General features: G+C 43.1%; 1 protein-coding gene across 1 annotated transcript in view; it reads left to right on the forward strand.

The window, feature by feature from the left end:
- The window catches only part of LOC309552694 (E3 ubiquitin-protein ligase RNF213-like), a gene marked incomplete at its 5' end in the record, with an annotated part of 1,269,694 nt that overhangs the window by 1,010,065 nt on the left and 240,271 nt on the right, over positions 1–19,358 (forward strand). Inside the window, one exon of the mRNA XM_082253620.1 lies at positions 5,008–5,162. Within this exon, the coding sequence (XP_082109746.1) occupies positions 5,008–5,162 (155 nt within the window). The remainder of the gene's footprint in view (positions 1–5,007; positions 5,163–19,358) is intronic.

A 19,358-nucleotide genomic window follows, 5' to 3' on the forward strand; every position in this document is an offset into this window, starting at 1 on the left:
CAGGTACACTAAGCAGGGGACAGTTCAGAGGCTAGCGTTGCTTAAATGCACTAGCCCTGACTGTCCTATGGGTATTTTTATAAGAAAAAAAAAAATTTCGGCCGGAACTCCGCTTTAAAGTGTCCTGGTTTGGCAGGGCGGCCCTTATTAAAATGTCGATCTTGCTTTGACTCTTGTATATCTTCCAAACTATCCCAATTCGAATACCCTTGGCTTTTTTTCTCCTCGTTTAGAAAGGAATGCACAAGATAGGACTTCCGGACCTCTCTGGTTACTATACGGCTTGTCTCTTAGCTAGAGTGGTGAACTGGAATGTCCACTCTTCACTCAAAGCGGTTGTAGCCCTTGAAAGCTCCTTGTCTGAGACGCCTATACACTTGCTACCCTAACTGACGCCTTCAGAAATACCTACAGACCTTAAGGTACACCCGCTTATAGGGCCCCCCTTAACAGTCTACCACCGGTGGTGCAAACGCTCACAGGCCGTTAAACAGCAAGGCCCCTTGACCTCACTACGTCTCAACCCCTCTTTTACCCCCAGGAGATCACACTCCTTTCTAAAACAAGGTTGGCCACATCGAGATGTTTTGGCTAAGCATTTCTTTCATAAAGAGACAATTTTATCATGGGAGGTCATAAATGAAAGAATGCACCCCAGTAAGATGCCCCTCTGGACGTACTTCCAGATCCGTCATTTCTTGCTATCAAAAAGACATAACACACAGTGGACGAGAGCTCTCAACAAGATAGAATCCATCTGTGACAGATCCCAACCTCCAGGACACATGGTATCTACAATCTATAGCTTTATCTCGGAACCTTCTACCATGTACTGTTCAGTTCTGCGGGCCTGGGCACAAGAACTAAACCTAAGCTTGCCAGACAAGGATTGGGAAAGCATATGTTAACTAATACAGCGGGGCTCAATAAACGTCACTTTCCAGGAGAACGGATATAAGATCCTCGCTCGCTGGTACAGGACACCCTCTAAGATTCACAAATTCTTTCCATTAGTCTCTAACCTATGTTGGAGATGCAACGCAGAAGTCGGTACTATGTTACATGTGTGGTGGTCATGCTCTGCTCTACAGCCCTTTTGGAAACAAGTACATAAAGTGATACAGGAAGTAACCTCCTGCGAACTGGATTACTCTCCGGCTCAGTTCCTACTGCATTACTCCGCGCAGCCACGGGGGCCTTATGGGAAATCTCTAGCCATGTGTATGGTAAATGCTGCTAAATTAGGTGTCCCTCAACACTGGCATTCCACATCCATCCCTATAGTGCAAGAATGGTTTCATAGAACCAATCATATAGAAGAGATGGATCAATTGATTAGCATTTCCCTGGATAGACTATCAAAGTTCACAAAACTCTGGTATGATTGGATGAGATATAAAGACTCCCTGGCTTATAAGGCGGTCATGGGCTATTGATGGACCCCTTGCGCGGCCCCCCGAAGTGGAGCTTTGTTGAGTTCCCTGTTCTGGATCCTACCTGGATCACTATACTCCCCTTTCCAGAATAAGCTGTAGACTTGACCATTCTTGGAAATACATAATACATAGCCCCAACTACAAACCTACCACATCTCAGAACCATATTCTCCTTGTCCCCCCTTCCTTACTTTCCCCTGTGAACTCTTCTTAACCTCTCCAATTACACTCCCCCCACCCCCTTTTCTTTCTTCCCCCCTTTTTTTTCTTTCTTCTTTCTCAATTTTTTACCCTTTTTTCCCTTGCCTCTTCTTTCTTGTTTCTCCTCTTTTCCTCTGTCTCCTTCATTCTAACTCTATCGTCTAACCATAGGCTACTTCATTGCAGAGTTATACCAACCCCGGATTTATACCCATCTCTCCACCTGACCTGAGGGAGTGAGACTAGTTACGCTGGCTAACCCTACTAATATTTGTGCTGCTGTGGTACATGTGTTTTGTTCATGAGTATTCGGTTGGCATACCTATTACATTTGTATTCTGCCATAACGGTCAATGTTTTGATTTTGAAATATATCAAGGAGGTATGCGAAGTATGATATCCATGTAACTCTTATGTAACCAAACTTGTGATTTTTTTGTACAACTGTTCTTTCAATAAAAAACTTTTATGGAAAAAAAAAACATTATGAACCCCCCAGGCTGCTACAACCAATTTAAAACAACTAGCTGAGGAAACTAACACTATAATGTTAAAGTGTTAATCCTGCAAGCAAAAATGGGTATTGTAATTCTATGTAATGCAGCGGGCACAGGACTCTCTCATAAGTGTAAAGCAGAATAAAACAAAACAGTGCCACGCAAAACAAATGAGGAAATTAAACAAATCCAAAAAATATATATAATAAATACAAAGTGCAATAGTGCTAAATATTATAAATGTGAAAAAATGAAATAATATAGATTAAAAATAATATTCACAATAATAAAAAGGTGCAACTCGTGCAAATGATATTAAATCGTGCACACCAAAATGAGTGAATATAAATGCAACTGAAAATATGTATACAGGGGCCACCCTGTATGCAATGATATAAAGTGCTGAGTGTGCAGAAGTAAACACAATAAGATATAATTGTATATAACCAAGTAAAATTAAAGCGATAGTGACTAAGCAGATCTAAACAATAATCGCTTAATAAAGTGCTGATGGCGTTTTCCCGTTATCAGAGAAATATTGCACTCTCCAGAGATGCACTCTGACAAGTCCACTGTGAGTGATCCAATGGTATCCATTGTGGTGACAAGTGCCTTCACCTCTCCACCCTATGTGATTGGGTCCTCACCTCCGCTCCTGTGACCTAGCGGCTAAGCATAGGTTTAAAAGCATAATATTGCCCCTCAAGGGCCACCTTTTCTGGAGCCAGGGAGTATGCGTCAGTCCCTCAGCAAAACGTCACTCTCCGTACAACACCCCTCATGGAAATCGGTGGTTGTAACATGAAAAGAAGGGGGGCTCGAATAGTGCTTATACCTCTTTAAATTTATTCAATAATAAAAAACATGTAGACAGGTACTCACATTTAAAAGGTGCTTGGAGTGCACCAAACTAAAAACAGCCTTTCTTAATCAGCGTGTGTGATGGTAACCAGGCAGAAGTGGAAGATCTATAAAAGCTGCTCCTGTACTTCCTGGATACAGCAGAGAACCGTCCGGGTCCTTCCCCTACGCGTGGCGACACAGGGTCACGTGTCTTCCTCAGGGGGAAATATATACTTCAAACACTAAATATATCAAGATAATTACTGTATCAAGTGCACCGCTCTTGCGCCTATCTGTTCATATACAAATGTGATTCCCTAATAAAACAAAAAATTGAGTCAGTAAAATGTATGCAAAACCCTCTAATCACCTATATACTACTATACTCTTGTAGTTATATTACAAAAGCCTATCAATAAAGTTCATGTGCATATAGTACTTCCAATAAATATTATGTAAATTTATATGTGCAATAAAATTCCACCAACAACAACAGGCATAAGAAAAAAATACGTATAATTGCAAATTTAGTAAAAATCCCAAAAACCAACATTCAGTGTGAATAATATACAAAATCCAAATCTTCTTAGTCATGCACAAAAAACACTCTGTTCAGTGTCCTCTCCAACTCCACCATGTGCTCTTGGTATTGCTCTCACCCGATGAGATGGATCTCTAAGTCATAGGAGGTCTGTGCTCCCTTTTGGTCTGTGGAAGGGATACCCTCAGATGTGGACAAAACATTTGCCTGGTTGAAGAGACAAGACGTGTGGGTCTGTTCCATCTGGTTGAACAAGTCTGCTCACACTCTATGGTCTATTCAGTGTTGAAGAGGGACTCCAGAGTTACATAGTTACATAGTTAGTGAGGTTGAAAAAAGACATCATTCCATCCAGTTCAACCTATGATGTGTGTGTGTGTTTTCTGTTAACCGTACATTGTATAACCCTGTACGTTGTGGTCTTTAAGGTGCCCATCTAATAGTTTTTTGAAACTATCGATGCTCCCTGCTGAAATGACTGTTTGCGGAAGAGAATTCAACATCCTTACTGCTCTGACAGTGAAGAACCCCCTATGTACTTTAAGGTTAAACCGCCTTTCCTCTAGTTTTAGTGAGTGGCCACGTGTCTTATTGTATCTCCTTTCACTGAATAGTTTGTTTCCTTATGCTAGGGTCACCAGTACAGTATTTGTACATTGATATCATATCCCCCCTCAATCGTCTCTTCTCCAGAGAGAATAAGTTCAGTGCTTGTAGTCTTTCCTCATAGCTGATGTCCTCCATTCCCCTAATTATTTTTGTTGCCCTTCTCTGGACTCTTTCCAGTTCCAGCACATCCTTCCTGAGGACCGGTGCCCGGAACTGGACAGCATACTCCAGATGTGGCCGGCTCCACTTCTGACTTGGCTAATGTGTGCCCTATTGGAAGTACTTACCATTGACTTTCTTACAGTTGATATGTAAAAAGACAAATAGCATCATGTGGTAGGTATGGTGGGCCATTTTACCAAGTTTGTGGTGGCAGTACAGACCAGCAAGACTGTCACCCAAATGGTGTGGAAGCATTTCTGCCTTCTGTATGGCTATTTACAGAGGATACATTCATATTAGGGACCATATTTCGAAAGTGAGTTCTTCTGAGAATGGTGCCACTAACTAGGCATTATAAAGTTGCAAATATAACTATAAATTTGGCAGCACTGTGAAAATAAAAAGTGCATCAATCAAGTCCTGTAGTGCTCATTTCTAAGCCACATGGCAGCTAGAGGTTCTGCAATGACTTGAGGAAACAAAATGAAATATCTAAATCTGATGCTTATATTTTAATAAAAGTGTAATGTTAAGATTTGAAGTTTATGTGCTTAAAAACATGTAATAGTCATAAGTGAACATTGCCACAATTTCCACTAGGCTACTTTCTTTCTCATTGCTTCTGTTTTATTCTTACACTCCCCGTATAAAGAGGCACCTGACCTGTATTTTTTGTTACTCTTTGAAGTTGATAAATTTACTTTTTGTTTTCATTTAGGACCTGAAATGCAATTTCTGGATATGTTTTCTCAGACACAGCTTGGAAAATACATTTCATCACAGGAAGAAAATAAGCAGAATGATATTTATTTGTATTATCAAAGAGATTTTATTCTTATGACCATGAGCATATCTTCGGAAAAAGAATTACAGGTACAAATATTACACACATTTAATAAACAGAAGGAGTGTTAGTGCTGGGGGATAACTGCAGTAAACAATCCTACTTTTACAGAATTGCAGTATTGATGAATTTAGAAACAACAATGCATATGTTTCAACAGGCTAACAACTTGAATACAAAAAATTATATATACAGTCCAGGCGCTTACAACGAAAAAACCCCTTGTGGAGGAATAAACCAGGTGGTTACTTTAAAAATTTGAAAACCACACACTGTGCCGCCAGTCCCAAGAATAGGATGTGAATGCAAAGGATTTTAGTACAATGTATTGACAGTGCACAGTGATGGTGTATATAGGAGAGAACCCATAGGCAGCAATCAAAAGTAAAATGAAAGTCAGTTTATTAACAGTTAAAATCAAAGAGTGAAAGTTGGTTACCACATGATTCTGGATGGCAGTGAGGACGTTGAGGATAAATCCTTCACAACGATCAAACCGGAACATATGCCACTTCCTCTATAAAGATGTTGGGACCCTTAGATGGAAAAAATCACCCTCCATGGAGCAGGAAGAAGGATCCAGGTGGAACGCCGCCAGTGTGTGTACCAGCCGTTGTACACAGGCACCACGAGCAGCGCAACTTCCGGGAATGACTTCACCCTGTTGCTGTGACTGTTCCTGTATTAGACAAACAGAGCAACCTACCATTCTGATTGACTAAGCATACTCAGTACTTGTTCCATTCAGGAACCACATGACTAGCAATAGGCAAAGTCCCTCTCAATTACCAGGGTACTGACTTTCCTATTCTAGCCAGACCCACAAGTTGTTATGAAGGAAAGTTCCGGAGTCCATCCAACTGGGGTCCACAGTGTCCTCTCCTTTACAGTACCGAAGCAACACATCTTATCCTGGCGGCATGCTGTCATTGTTGGAACCTTAGCTATAGCTGATTAGTGATGTCGCGAACATAAAATTCGCCGTTCGCGAACGGCGAACGCGAACATCGGCGAATGTTCGCGAACCGGCGAACATTGCCAACCGCCATAGACTTTAAAAGGCAGGCGAATTTTAAAACCCACAGGGACTCTTTCTGGCCACAATAGTAATGGAAAAGTTGTTTCAAGGGGACAAACACCTGGACTGTGGCATGGCGGAGGGGGATCCATGGCAAAACTCCTATGGAAAATTACGTAGTTGACGCAGAGTCGGGTTTTATTCCATAAAGGGCATAAATCACCTAACATTCCTAAATTGTTTGGAATAACGTGCTTTAAAACATCCAGTGTGTGTATACGATCAGGTATGATGTTGTATCGATCAGGTAGTGTAAGGGTTACGCCCGCTTCACAGTGACAGACCAAACTCCCCATTTAACGCACCGCAAACAACCGCAAACAGACCAGAACTGACCAAAATGGGACAGGAACTGGGCTTTAAGGGTTAGGGTTAGGTTTAGTGTTAGGGGCTAGGGTTAGGGTTACGGTGAGATACTTAGGGTTAGAGTTAGTAACCCTACCCCTACGCCTCTAACCCTAACCGTCTAACCCTAAGCACTAAAAATAACCCTAACCCTAGCCCTAACCCTAACCCTAGCCCTAACCCTAATTCTAATTTTTTTTCTGGTTCTGGACATGCTACAGAGATGAAACTTCACAGGTACACTTTTTAGACCCCCAGACACTGAATCACACAAAAAAAGTTCTTAAAAATTGTAATTTTTTGATAGAGAGCCAATTATTGGAAAAATTTAAAAAAAATTAAAAAAAATACAAAATTTCTTTGGATTTAGCGTCTGGGGGGTCTAAAAAGTGTACCTGTGAAGTTTCAGCTCTTTAGCATGTCCGGAACCAGAAAAAATTACGAATTAGGGTTAGGGCTAGGGTTAGGCATAGGGCTAGGGTTAGGGTTAGGGTTAGGGCTAGGGTTAGGGTTAGGGTTAGGGTTATTTTTATGGCTAGGCTTAGAGGGTTAGGGTTAAGGTTAGAGGGTTAGGGTTATGGTTAGAGGGTTAGGGTTAGGTTTAGTGTTAGGGGCTAGGGTTAGGGTTAGGGTTACGGTGAGATACTTAGGGTTAGAGTTATTAGCCCTACCCCTACCCCTCTAACTATAAATCCAAAGAATTTTTTTTTTTTTTTTTAAGTTTTTTTTTTTTTTTTTTTTCCAATAATCGGCTCTCTATCAAAAATGACAATTTTTAAGAACTTTTTTTGTGTGATTTAGTGTCTAGTGGGTCTAAAAAGTGTACCTGTGAAGTTTCAGCTCTGTAGCATGTCCAGAACCAGAAAAAAAGATAATTTTTCAGTAGAGCAGGGATGGTGGGAACCCCTTTTACACCTATATGATCTTTTTTTCTGGTTCTGGACATGCTACAGAGCTGAAACTTCACAGGTACACTTTTTAGACCCCCCAGACAATAAATCCAAAGAATTTTTTTTTTTTTTAATTTTTTCAATAATTGTCTCTCTATCAAAAATGACAATTTTTAAGAACTTTTTTGTGTGATTTAGTGTCTAGGGGGGTCTAAAAAGTGTACATGTGAAGTTTCAGCTCTGTAGCATGTCCAGAACCAGAAAAAAAGATAATTTTTCAGTAGAGCAGGGATGGTGGGAACCCCTTTTACACCTATATGATCTTTTTTTTCTGGTTCTGGACATGCTACAGAGCTGAAACTTCACAGGTACACTTTTTAGACCCCCCCAGACAATAAATCCAAAGAATTTTTTTTTTTTTTAAGTTTTTTTTTTTTTTTTTAATTTTTCCAATAATTGGCTCTCTATCAAAAATGAAAATTTTTAAGAACTTTTTTGTGTGATTTAGTGTCTAGGGGGTCTAAAAAGTGTACATGTGAAGTTTCAGCTCTGTAGCATGTCCAGAACCAGAAAAAAAGATAATTTTTCAGTAGAGCAGGGATGGTGGGAACCCCTTTTACACCTATATGATCTTTTTTTTCTGGTTCTGGACATGCTACAGAGCTGAAACTTCACAGGTACACTTTTTAGACCCCCCCCCCCCCGACAATAAATCCAAAGAATTTTTTTTTTTTAAGGTTTTTTTTTTTAATTTTTCCAATAATTGGCTCTCTATCAAAAATGACAATTTTTAAGAACCTTTTTGTGTGATTTAGTGTCTAGGGGGTCTAAAAAGTGTACATGTGAAGTTTCAGCTCTGTAGCATGTCCAGAACCAGAAAAATAGATAATTTTTCAGTAGAGCAGGGATGGTGGGAACCCCTTTTACACCTATATGATCTTTTTTTTTTTCTGGTTCTGGACATTCTACAGAGCTGAAACTTCACAGGTACGCTTTTTAGACCCCCCCCCCCCCCAGACACTAATCCAAAAAAAGTCATGCCTGCCACCGTATATATCAGTGGTGGGTGGGCAGTGGCACTGCAGTGGGCACAGTACACTCTGTGGACCTGACACAGCACTCACTGCAATTATGACAGAGGAAAAGAAAAAATATCTTTTAAAATGCAAGGTACTGTGCCTGTGCCACCCGAAATGAGTGTGGTGTGCACACAGTACAGTCTGTGGTGGGTCTGTGGCCTCTCACACACAGCGGGCAGGTAACTGCAGTGCACAATATATATATATATATATATATATATATATATATATATATAAAATACTCAAATACCAGCCCTCAAAAGGGCTTTTGGGGACAATAGATATATATATATATATATATATCACAGAACAAAAAAAATTACACAAATACCAGCCCTCAAAAGGGCTTTTTGGGGACAATAGATATATATATATATATATATATCCAAAAAAAACCTCAAATACCAGCCCCAGAAAGGGCTTTTTGGGGTGCTGTCCTTACAGCAGGAGTGTACCAAGAACACTGGCTAACAAGACCGGGAACACTGACTAACTGTCCCTAGCTATAACAGCAGCAGCAGCACTTTCCCTGCTCTCAGTAACACAGAAATGATCTAAGATGGATGCTGCCCTTGCTTATTTATAGGAGGTGGGAGGGTGTGGGAGGGAGGTATGCTGATTGGCCTGGAATGTGTCTGCTGACTGTGAGATTCAGGGTCAAAGTTTGCCTCAATGATGATGTATAGGAGGCGGACCGAACATCGCATATGTTCGCCTGCAGCGGCGAACGCGAACATGCGAAGTTCGCCGGGAACTGTTCGCCGGCGAACAGTTCGGGACATCTCTATAGCTGATCTACTTTGTGAGTTTCTGTAAGAACTCTTCAAGGGAGCCCTTCCTCTCTGACACCCCCTTCTCTGAAGAGACAGTGAGCCACTGCCTTTTTTTTTTCTCACAAGGTAGCAACTCACACAAATTTTTCCTCAACATAACACTGGTCCACTGGCCCAAAGGAATCTTTGCAAAGTGTCCTTAATGAGGTATCTTTGCAAAGTGTCCTTAATTGAAGTATTGCTTTAGCAACAGTAATGTCCTACGGCCCAAAGGATCTTCACAAAGTGTCTTTGTGAACTAGGGGTTTACCCCCTCCAGGTAGTAGCCCCTGGCTTTAACACGAGAAGTCCTCTGTGGCAGAAGTTCTTTTCTCCCAGGTGATAAAACAATGGTGATTTCAGTGATCCCTTCCTCCATTTGCAAGGATAGAAGGGAAGGGGATTTGGGAAAGGGGCCTAATAGCAACATGTCATTGTGATGCATTTTTGGGCTCACCAGTCCCTTGACAACAACAGTATTTGAACCTGACCAAGAACTTGACATACAGTACCTCATTAGTAGAGATCTGGATGAAGGATTTGCACAATCTTGCCTTCAGGACTCACGAATCTAAGGGCCCAAGCTTGGCCTGTCTTATCTGGGTGGTTGACTTCCACTTGGTCGATATGTATGGACCACCCCAGATTCCAGTTCTCTTTGATGGAGAGGAAGGTGTCCCATAACTGAGGCCTGGACGGGTTCCGGTGCAGCTTCAGGACATAGAGGAAGTCCCAGACTGCTTTGTTACACCAGGCTTCCCTCTTACTCTTAATCTCCTCCATTATCTTTGTTGGAGCATATGGATAATCATATCTGTATTCCATGGCCACCTTCCTCTGAATGAGCCTTTGAAAATGAGAGAAGCTGGGATGTACTGCCTATCTCCTCTCCCAGGTGGGGCATACAGGTTCTCCACTTTGGTGATCAGCTTGGCGTAGGAGTAATTCTGTGCTCGGGCCCAAGCATAGGTGCGTAGTGGGGATAAGCCTGGGACCCTTGTGGCATAGGCCTCACAGAACCTGAGATTCTTCACATATGTCATGCGAATGACCGCTGCCTCTGTCTCTTCACTAAGTGAACTGGAACTTGGAGGACTTCTTCTTTCCTCAGTTCCCCAGTCCCACTCAGTCTCACCATCTGATCCCCATTCACTGATTCCCTCTTCCAGGATTCTGAATCGGCACTCAGAGCTGGGTGACCCCACATCACCTGCCTCCTCCTCACTGGATGAACTGGTTGACCTCAGCTTCTGGATCCATTGAGGCCCCTCTACCTCTTTAAGAGCTGGAGCTCCTGTTGCTGCGACTGCAACCAATGCACCCTGTGTCCGCTGCCCAGCCCTCACAACTTGTGTTTATTTCACCTCCGAAATGTGGGTCTCCCTGGTTTGGCAGATGGTTGTGCAGGTCTGAACCACTGGAAAGTGATAGGGTATATTGGCGCTGCCAAAATGTATATGGGAGAGGCAATGATCCTTATAAACACTAAGCAAATATAGCAGTACACCACACTTAAGCCACAAACAATGCTTGATAAACGTCTATCAGTTATAGGTAATATGTGCTACACCAATAAATAGGTTAAAACTGCAGACATTGATTGATATAAACCATTAATAAATAGTGAAGTGTAAACCTTAATGTGACTGAAAGCAGTAAAATAAAGTGCAAGAGATTATCTGTGATCAAACGTAGTATATCTTGACGTAAAAAATAAATTAAAGTGACTTGTGTGAAAAGTATAAATATTTTTGAACACTAGGTGGCAGTGATGGTGTTATATAAATATAAATATCCAGGTGAGAGATATAATAATTAAATACATATATAGTGGATTGTGCCGAGTGAAGTAAAAAGATATATTTGGATAACTGATAATAATATCTAAAAATTCCCAGGTGTTAGTATAAATATGTGATAACTGGTGATGGAATAAATTAATCACTAAATGTTCCAAAAAATAAATAATAAATAGTCACTGAATGTTCCGTAATAAATACTTGGTAGAAAAAGTCCAAAAATGCAGTATATATAATAAATATCTAAAGGTGCAACAATAGTGCAAAACAAAGTGCTAAAAAAGTCTCTTAAAAGAGAGAAGTAAGTCCCAGTAATGGATTCAAGATGTGGGTGCTGGGTGAGGAAATTCCTTGCTCCCCTCTCAATACAGCCCGCACTCACCAGAGAGCGGCACCCCTACAGGGGTAACCAGCGTTAGATTTTGGGGAAAACCCTCTGTAAATCTCGGTTGTGCTCTCCAATCCTCCTGGGGTTGGTCTTACTTCCTCTCTCCAGTGATTAGGTAAACAAGCGGTAAGCAATAAGGGATATCAGGGGCAGTTCTCCAAATGTTGTAAACGCTATCCGATGGTATGTATATAAAAGACACTAATATAGTGATGTACCGTTTAAAATAGTACAGTTTATTAGCAGATATTTAAAAGTACTCACATTTAAAAGCATGTAACAGAATCCGTAGGTGAGTAAGGACCGCAAACCCCTCGTTTAGCGGTACTTCCGGGACGCCGTGCGCCTCACCAGCCGGATGTGCGTTTCACAGGGCGGAACTGACGTGCCTACGCTCTACGCGTTTCATCATCAAGCTGACATCATCAGGAGCAGCGTAAGGCTACGTGAGTCCCGCACTATATAAATACTAGTAGGTTACCCGGCAACCGGAAACAGCATCCAATCCGAATTTTTTGCCGATGCGTCATCGGTTGTCAGGCAGATTTCAAACAAGTGGGAAGAGGAAGACTTAGATTAAAGTAGCAGACTCCACCTCCTTATTTCTTTTAACTAATGGGTGTAAGTTCGGAAATGAGGTCACTAGTTGCTAGGTAAATACCTCATATATGGATTCGTCTCTTACTTGGCCGCAGATGGTAATATTATTCGGCTTAATGCTAAAATGGCTCTAGTGACTCAGAGACCGACCGGTCTCCATGAAGAGGAAACATCATGTGTGTTCAGTTTATGACTATGAATATGCAATTTGTATCCTACTGGTACAACTGGCACCACTACTGGTGTTAGCAGTTCAGAAGTGGTCCCTACCTCCCAATTTATATATAGCCATCTGGGCTGGCAATCACTCTGCTCCAACTTCAGCAACATGTCACCGGAAGTGCCCACACTGGCCCCACGCTCGCAGCTACCCGGATACATTCAGGCATCTGCCACAGACCAATACAAGATGCTCCGTGTCCCCTCCGCTGCACAATGCTAGACTTCCTTTGGGTATCAGTCAGGCTCCTGTGTCAAACAGGCTTGGATTCTGCAGTTCTCAGTCCGCTCTGCAGGCTGTCCGCCAACATGTGTGATAGCCTCCGCAATCCGGCTCACTCCTGCATCTTCCTTCTTGCTACTCCACACAAGTGTCTCCTCCTCAGCTACACCCAATGGTGGAAGTGACAACTCAGCTCAGTTCCTCCGTTCGGGTTGGCGGCCCGCTGACAGCGACTCCGCCCATGTCCCCAGACTAGCTGACTCTCTTGCGTTGGCTCCCCCTGCTAAGCAGATCTCTTTGACACGCTCTCTCCCACGCGGTACAGTAACCCCTTTCGCTGCTCCCATAACACTGCTCAGCCTGCCTGAATGGTAATGCAATGCAGATTGTTTTCCCTGCCACAGACACACATACATCTGCCTCTTCTATCTTTACTTGAGCTCTGGTTACACTTTTTTGTTCACATGTCAACCGAACTCCCCCACTGCTGCTGGAAACTGTCCTACTGTTACCGACTGCATGGTAGACATTTTTTTTTAAAGCACATATACTGACACAACCCCTGATGCGCCAATCCCTGCGTCCCAGGTTACTGCATTCTTGACCATAACTTGAAAGCACATTTGCACTGATCACTGTGAAGCAGACATTACTTTCTTCCACAGTACAACACATCTTTTCCTCGCTGACACTCCGGCACGTTATATAAGAAGACATGGCATTTCTTGGGTATCTATCCGGCTGTTGTCGGTAGCAACCACTGCCCTAACTCAGAGGAAAGTCCCGGGCGACGCCCCCAAATGTAGGTAGATACATATTCGCCAGCACACCATGGATCTTTCAAAAGCAGTCCAAAAAGCTTTATTGCAAAGAAGATCACATACAAAATATAGTGCAATGTTTCAGAGCCACGCAGGACTAGTGATGGATGAACATCGGTCGGGGCGGTTCGCAATCGTTAGCCGCAAACTTTCTCAAGTATCCGCAAACCGCAAGTTCGCAGCAGGCCCTATTGACTTTAATGGGAGGAGAACTTCAAAAACCTTTAGGTCATATTTGCAGCCACAAAAGACTTACTAGTTGTGCACAAATAGTCCCACCGCATGGACAATGTAATAACAGAAGTATTGCAATTGGAAAAGTTGCCCTAAAAATTATTTTTATTTTTTTTTTTTACAGCAAAAAATTTTTTTTTTTTTCTCCTAAAACAGCCAGAACTGACAGCAGCCGGTAAATACATGTCAAATACATATAGGGTCCTTTCACACATCTGTAAAATGGGTCCACATCCATTCCACAATTTGGCGGAACGTTTACAGACCCATTGAATTTCAATTCCAGTCTGAAAAATTAGGCATTCACAGGATAAAGAAGTAAGTGTCGGCCATTCCAGGCCCCAAAAATTAGCCCACATGCGTTTACCTGACAGCTAAGGACGTTGTATTCTGTGGCTGAAGGTACATTAGGCATTCACAGGATAAATAAGTACAGTGGGTACGGAAAGTATTCAGACCCCCTTAAATTTTTCACTCTTTGTTATATTGCAGCCATTTGCTAAAATCATTTAAGTTCATTCTTCTTCCTCATGAATGTACACATAGCACCCCATACTGACAGAAAAACACAGAATTGTTGACATTGTTGCAGATTTATTAAAAAAGAAAAACTGAAATATCACATGGTCCTAAGTATTCAGACCCTTTGCTCAGTATTTAGTAGAAGCCCTCTTTTGATCTAATACAGCCAGGAGTCTTTTTGGGGATCCTCTGCCATTCCTCCTTGCAGATCCTCTCCAGTTCTGTCAGGTTGGATGGTAAACGTTGGTGGACAGCCATTTTTAGGTCTCTCCAGAGATGCTCAATTGGGTTTAAGTCAGGACTCTGGCTAGGCCATTCAAGAACAGTCACGGAGTTGTTGTGAAGCCACTCCTTCGTTATTTTAGCTGTGTGCTTAGGGTCATTGTCTTGTTGGAAGGTAAACCTTCGGCCCAGGCTGAGGTCCAGAGCACTCTGGAGAAGGTATTTGTCCAGGATATCCCTGTACTTGGCCGCATTCATCTTTCCCTCGATTGCAACCAGTCGTCCTGTCCCTGCAGCTGAAAAACACCCCCACAGCATGATGCTGCCACCACCATGCTTCACTGTTGGGACTGTATTGGACAGGTGATGAGCAGTGCCTGGTTTTCTCCACACATACCGCTTAGAATTAAGGCCAAAAAGTTCTATTTTGGTCTCATCAGACCAGAGAATCTTATTTCTAACCATCTTGGAGTCCTTCAGGTTTTTTTTAGCAAACTCTATGTGGGCTTTCATGTGTCTTACACTGAGGAGAGGCTTCCGTCGGGCCACTCTGCCATAAAGCCCCGACTGGTGGAGGGCTGCAGTGATGGTTGACTTTCTACAACTTTCTCCCATCTCCTGACTGCATCTCTGGAGCTCAGCCACAGTGATCTTTGGGTTCTTCTTTCCCTCTCTCACCAAGGCTCTTCTCCCCCGATAGCTCAGTTTGGCCGGACGGCCAGCTCTAGGAAGGGTTCTGGTCGTCCCAAACGTCTTCCATTTAAGGATTACGGAGGCCACTGTGCTCTTAGGAACCTTAAGTGCAGCAGAAATCTTTTTGTAACCTTGGCCAGATCTGTGCCTTGCCACAATTCTGTCTCTGAGCTCTTCAGGCAGTTCCTTTGACCTCATGATTCTCATTTGCTCTGACACGCATTGTGATCTGGAAGGTCTTATATAGACAGGTGTGTGGCTTTCCTAATCAAGTCCAATCAGTATAATCAAACACAGCTGGACTCAAATGAAGGTGTAGAACCATCTCAAGGATGATCAGAAGAAATGGAAAGCACCTGAGTTAAATATATGAGTGTCACAGCAAAGGGTCTGAATACTTAGGACCATGTGATATTTCAGTTTTTCTTTTTTAATAAATCTGCAACAATGTCAACAATTCTGTGTTTTTCTGTCAGTATGGGGTGCTATGTGTACATTCATGAGGAAGAATGAACTTAAATTATTTTAGCAAATGGCTGCAATATAACAAAGAGTGAAAAATTTAAGGGGGTCTGAATACTTTCCGTAGCCACTGTAAGTGTCGGCCATGAAAGGCCCCAAAAATTAGCCCACATGGGTTTACCGGACAGCTAAGAACGTTGTATTCTGTGGCTGAAGGTACATTAAGCATTCACAGGATAAATAAGTAAGTGTCGGCCATGAAAGGCCCCAAAAATTAGCCCACATGGGTTTACCTGACAGCTAAGAACGTTGTATTCTGTGGCTGGAGGTACATTAGGCATTCACAGGATACAGAAGTAAGTGTCGACCATAAAAGGCCCCAAAAAATTAGCCCACATGGGTTTACCTGACAGCTAAGAACGTTGTATTCTGTGGCTGAAGGTACATTAGGCATTCACAGGATACAGAATTAAGTGTCGGCCAGTATAGGCCCCAAAAATTAGCCCACATGGGTTTACCTGACAGCTAAGAACGTTGTATTCTGTGGCTGGAGGTACATTAGGCATTCACAGGATACAGAAGTAAGTGTCGGCCAGTATAGGCCCCAAAAATTAGCCTACATGGGATTACCTGACAGCTAAGAATGTTGTATTCTGTGGCTGAAGGTCACTGGACGGGGGGCAAGCCAACAGTTCCATTGCAAATTGTGCAAGCTCTGGCCAGAGGTCAAGCGCACTTAGCAGATTGGCACCGTTGTCGCACACCACTTTACCAACTGTCAAATTGTGCGGTGTCAGCCACTGATCTGCCTGTGAAGGCAAAGCTGAAAGGAGTGCAGGACCAGTGTGTCTCTTGGCTTCCAGGCACAACAGACGCAGCACAGCATGGCAACGTCTCACCTGGCATGTGGAATAGGTTCTGGAGATCTTGGGCAGCGCAGCGGAAGAGACGGTAGCAGCGGAAAAGGAGGAGTCAGCCGAGGAGGAGAGGGAGGATGGAGTAGGAGGAGGAGAAGAAGAGGCAGGCCTGCATGCAATCCGTGGCGGTAAAACCAAATCTACACAAGTGCCACGGTTTACATGCTTGACGGCTGTCAGAAGGTTCACCCAGTGGACAGTAAAAGTGATATACCTTCCCTGCCCGTGTTTGCTAGACCATGTGTCTGTGGTCAGATGTATCTTGACACCGACACTGTGTGCCAGAGATACATTCACTTGCCGCTGAACATGGCCATACAGCTCTGGAATGCCCTTCTGCAAGAAATATTTCCTGCCTGGGACCTTCCATTGTGGTGTTCCAATTTATGTCACTGACAAATCTGTCCCTGGTGCACACAACAGACCTCTCCCTACACTGACAAAAATGAGACAGTACACCTATACCAAATACCATCCCTTAAAATGACTTTTGTGGACCTTAACAGAGCGATTTGTGTCACTGACGATCTGTCCCTGGTACACACAGCAAACCTCTCCCTACACTGTTAAAAGAGATAGTACACCTATACCAAATACCAGCCCTTAAAAGGACTATTGTGGACCTTAACAGAGCGATTTGTGTCACTGACAGTCTGTCCCTGGTGCACACAGCCAACCTCTCCCTACACTGACAAAAAGCAGAATGTGAAATAGCCGCCAGCTCAGGTCTATTTATAAAGTAGGGGGTATGTCCACGTGCTGAAATGTTTCAATTGGCTGTCCCGTTCCACCTGGTGGATGTGTCATGGGTCAAAGTTCTCCCCAATGTAAACTAATATGGCCGCCGCGAACAACGCCGTATGTTCGCAAAATCGGCAGGCTGCGAACAAGCAAAGTTCGCCGCGAACCAACCTGCTGGGCGAACCGCAAGGCCATCCCTACGCAGGACCCCTTCGTCAGGCAAATGTAGCACTGTTTCTGTAAGGCTTGCTGTGTGTTGACTTCTTAGGCCTCCCTCTAATTACCTGCAGACCGTTGCTGGGGTTTTTTCACATATCCCCCCTTACTCCTGTTTGCTCGTTACTCAATAAACAGTCCAAGGTATTTGGTTTTTGTATATGTTGTGGAATTTGGATGGGAGAAGGAAATAGTGGATACTCCAACTGAACTATTCACAGTAGATAAGGACAATTCTCACTTGGCCTCACCAGATTACTTCCAGATTACTGGAAGCAGACACACTGCTTTTACCATACTGCCACTTGTATGGAAGAAGTAAGTCTTCATGCTCTCTCTAGCAGCAGATTTGATGCAACTACTTTATCTTCAGGACACTCTCTAGCATCCCCATAACCAAGGCCGCATGGCAACTTCTACAGAGGAGGGGCGGCCGCCCCCTCCCTGCGTGACCCCGCTCTCCAGCCGAAGACAAAGCGCACATGTGCCCCTGGCATTTATACAGTCACCCAGCATGCAACAAGGCACTTTCCTCTGCCATTAGCCAGGGTTGTAACAATGCCTGTGCTCTCACTTGTCAGGTTTCCTCCCACTGTCCAATATGCCTCCCTATTGGACCAGTGTGAAACATGCAGACAAGCTGAGCTGCATCTGAGCACCATGAGCAGATCCTATCAATAGATCCTGATCCCTGGCAGGAAGAGAACACTCTAAATTCACCTAGAAATCTTACTGATAATCAGAAAGACCCACCAACTATACTCTCTTCTAGAACCTACCTAGAAGGGTGCTACAGAAAATAAAACTGTGTGAAGTCACTTGGTGGACCTTCTTGCTGTGTATTCTCTGCCTTTGTGCAGGATATGGGGTCAGGAGTAAAGTGCATTGTGTACAGAGTGCAGGGATCAGAAGTGTGTTATGTACAGAGTGCAGGGGTCAATAGGGTGTTATAAAAAGAGTGGGGGGGTGGTCAGAAACATGAATAGCGCCAGAGTCCGGGGGTCAGAAATATGTAATGTATGGTGTGCAGGATTAGGAGTACAAGGGAGTGTGAACAGTGCCAGGGCATAAAGGCCAGGAGTATGTAATGTACTCAGTGCAGAGGTTGGAAGTATGTTATGCACAGAGTGCAATGGTCAAGAGTGTGTTATGTACAGAATCCAGGGGTCAAGAGTATGTAAATTATTATGTATGGGGATCAGATATGTGTTATGCACAGAGTACAAGGATCGGGAAGGTGTTATGTACAGAATGTAGGGGCCAGGAATATGCTATGCACAAAGTACAGGGGTTGTGTAACACACAGAATGCAGGGGTCCAGAGTATTTAATGTGGAGTGCAATGGTCAGAAGTGTGTTATGTACAGAAATGAGGAGTAAGGAATGTGTTATTGTACAGAGTGCAGGGATCTCGGGTATGTACAGAGTGCAAGAGTCAAAAGTAAAAGTATTGTACAGCTTAATGAACAGAGTACACTATGCATATGATTCATTCTACCATTTATTCATAGCCCAGCACACACATTCATACATACAGTATGTAGCAGTACCCCTGGTTGATATTATCTCTCTCACAGATGCAGAGGCAGCCAGCACACACAAAGCACAGTTCAGGCACACCAACATGAGGAGCAGTCTAGGAGATATGCAAATGAAAAAGTCAGCAACATTGTGATCCATGGTCCTAAAATCTTCTTTATTAAAGATACAACAAGAGTTACACAATCTTATACACAGAGGATGTTGACATGTTTCAGCTCTAGTGGGCTTTACTCGTTACGACTAAAGCCCATCAAGGCTGAAACACATCAGCATCCTCTGTGTATGGGATTGTGTAACTTCTGTTGGATCTTTATTAAAGAAGATTTTAAGAGCATGGAACACGATGTTGCTGACTTTTTTATTTGGATGTCCCTCTGACAGTTTGTGTGGCTGTAGTCTGGGCATATGTGCAGCTCTTATATA

This window comes from Pelophylax lessonae (genome assembly GCF_965119305.1).
Source record: "Pelophylax lessonae genome assembly, chromosome: 4".
Taxonomy (NCBI): domain Eukaryota; kingdom Metazoa; phylum Chordata; class Amphibia; order Anura; family Ranidae; genus Pelophylax; species Pelophylax lessonae.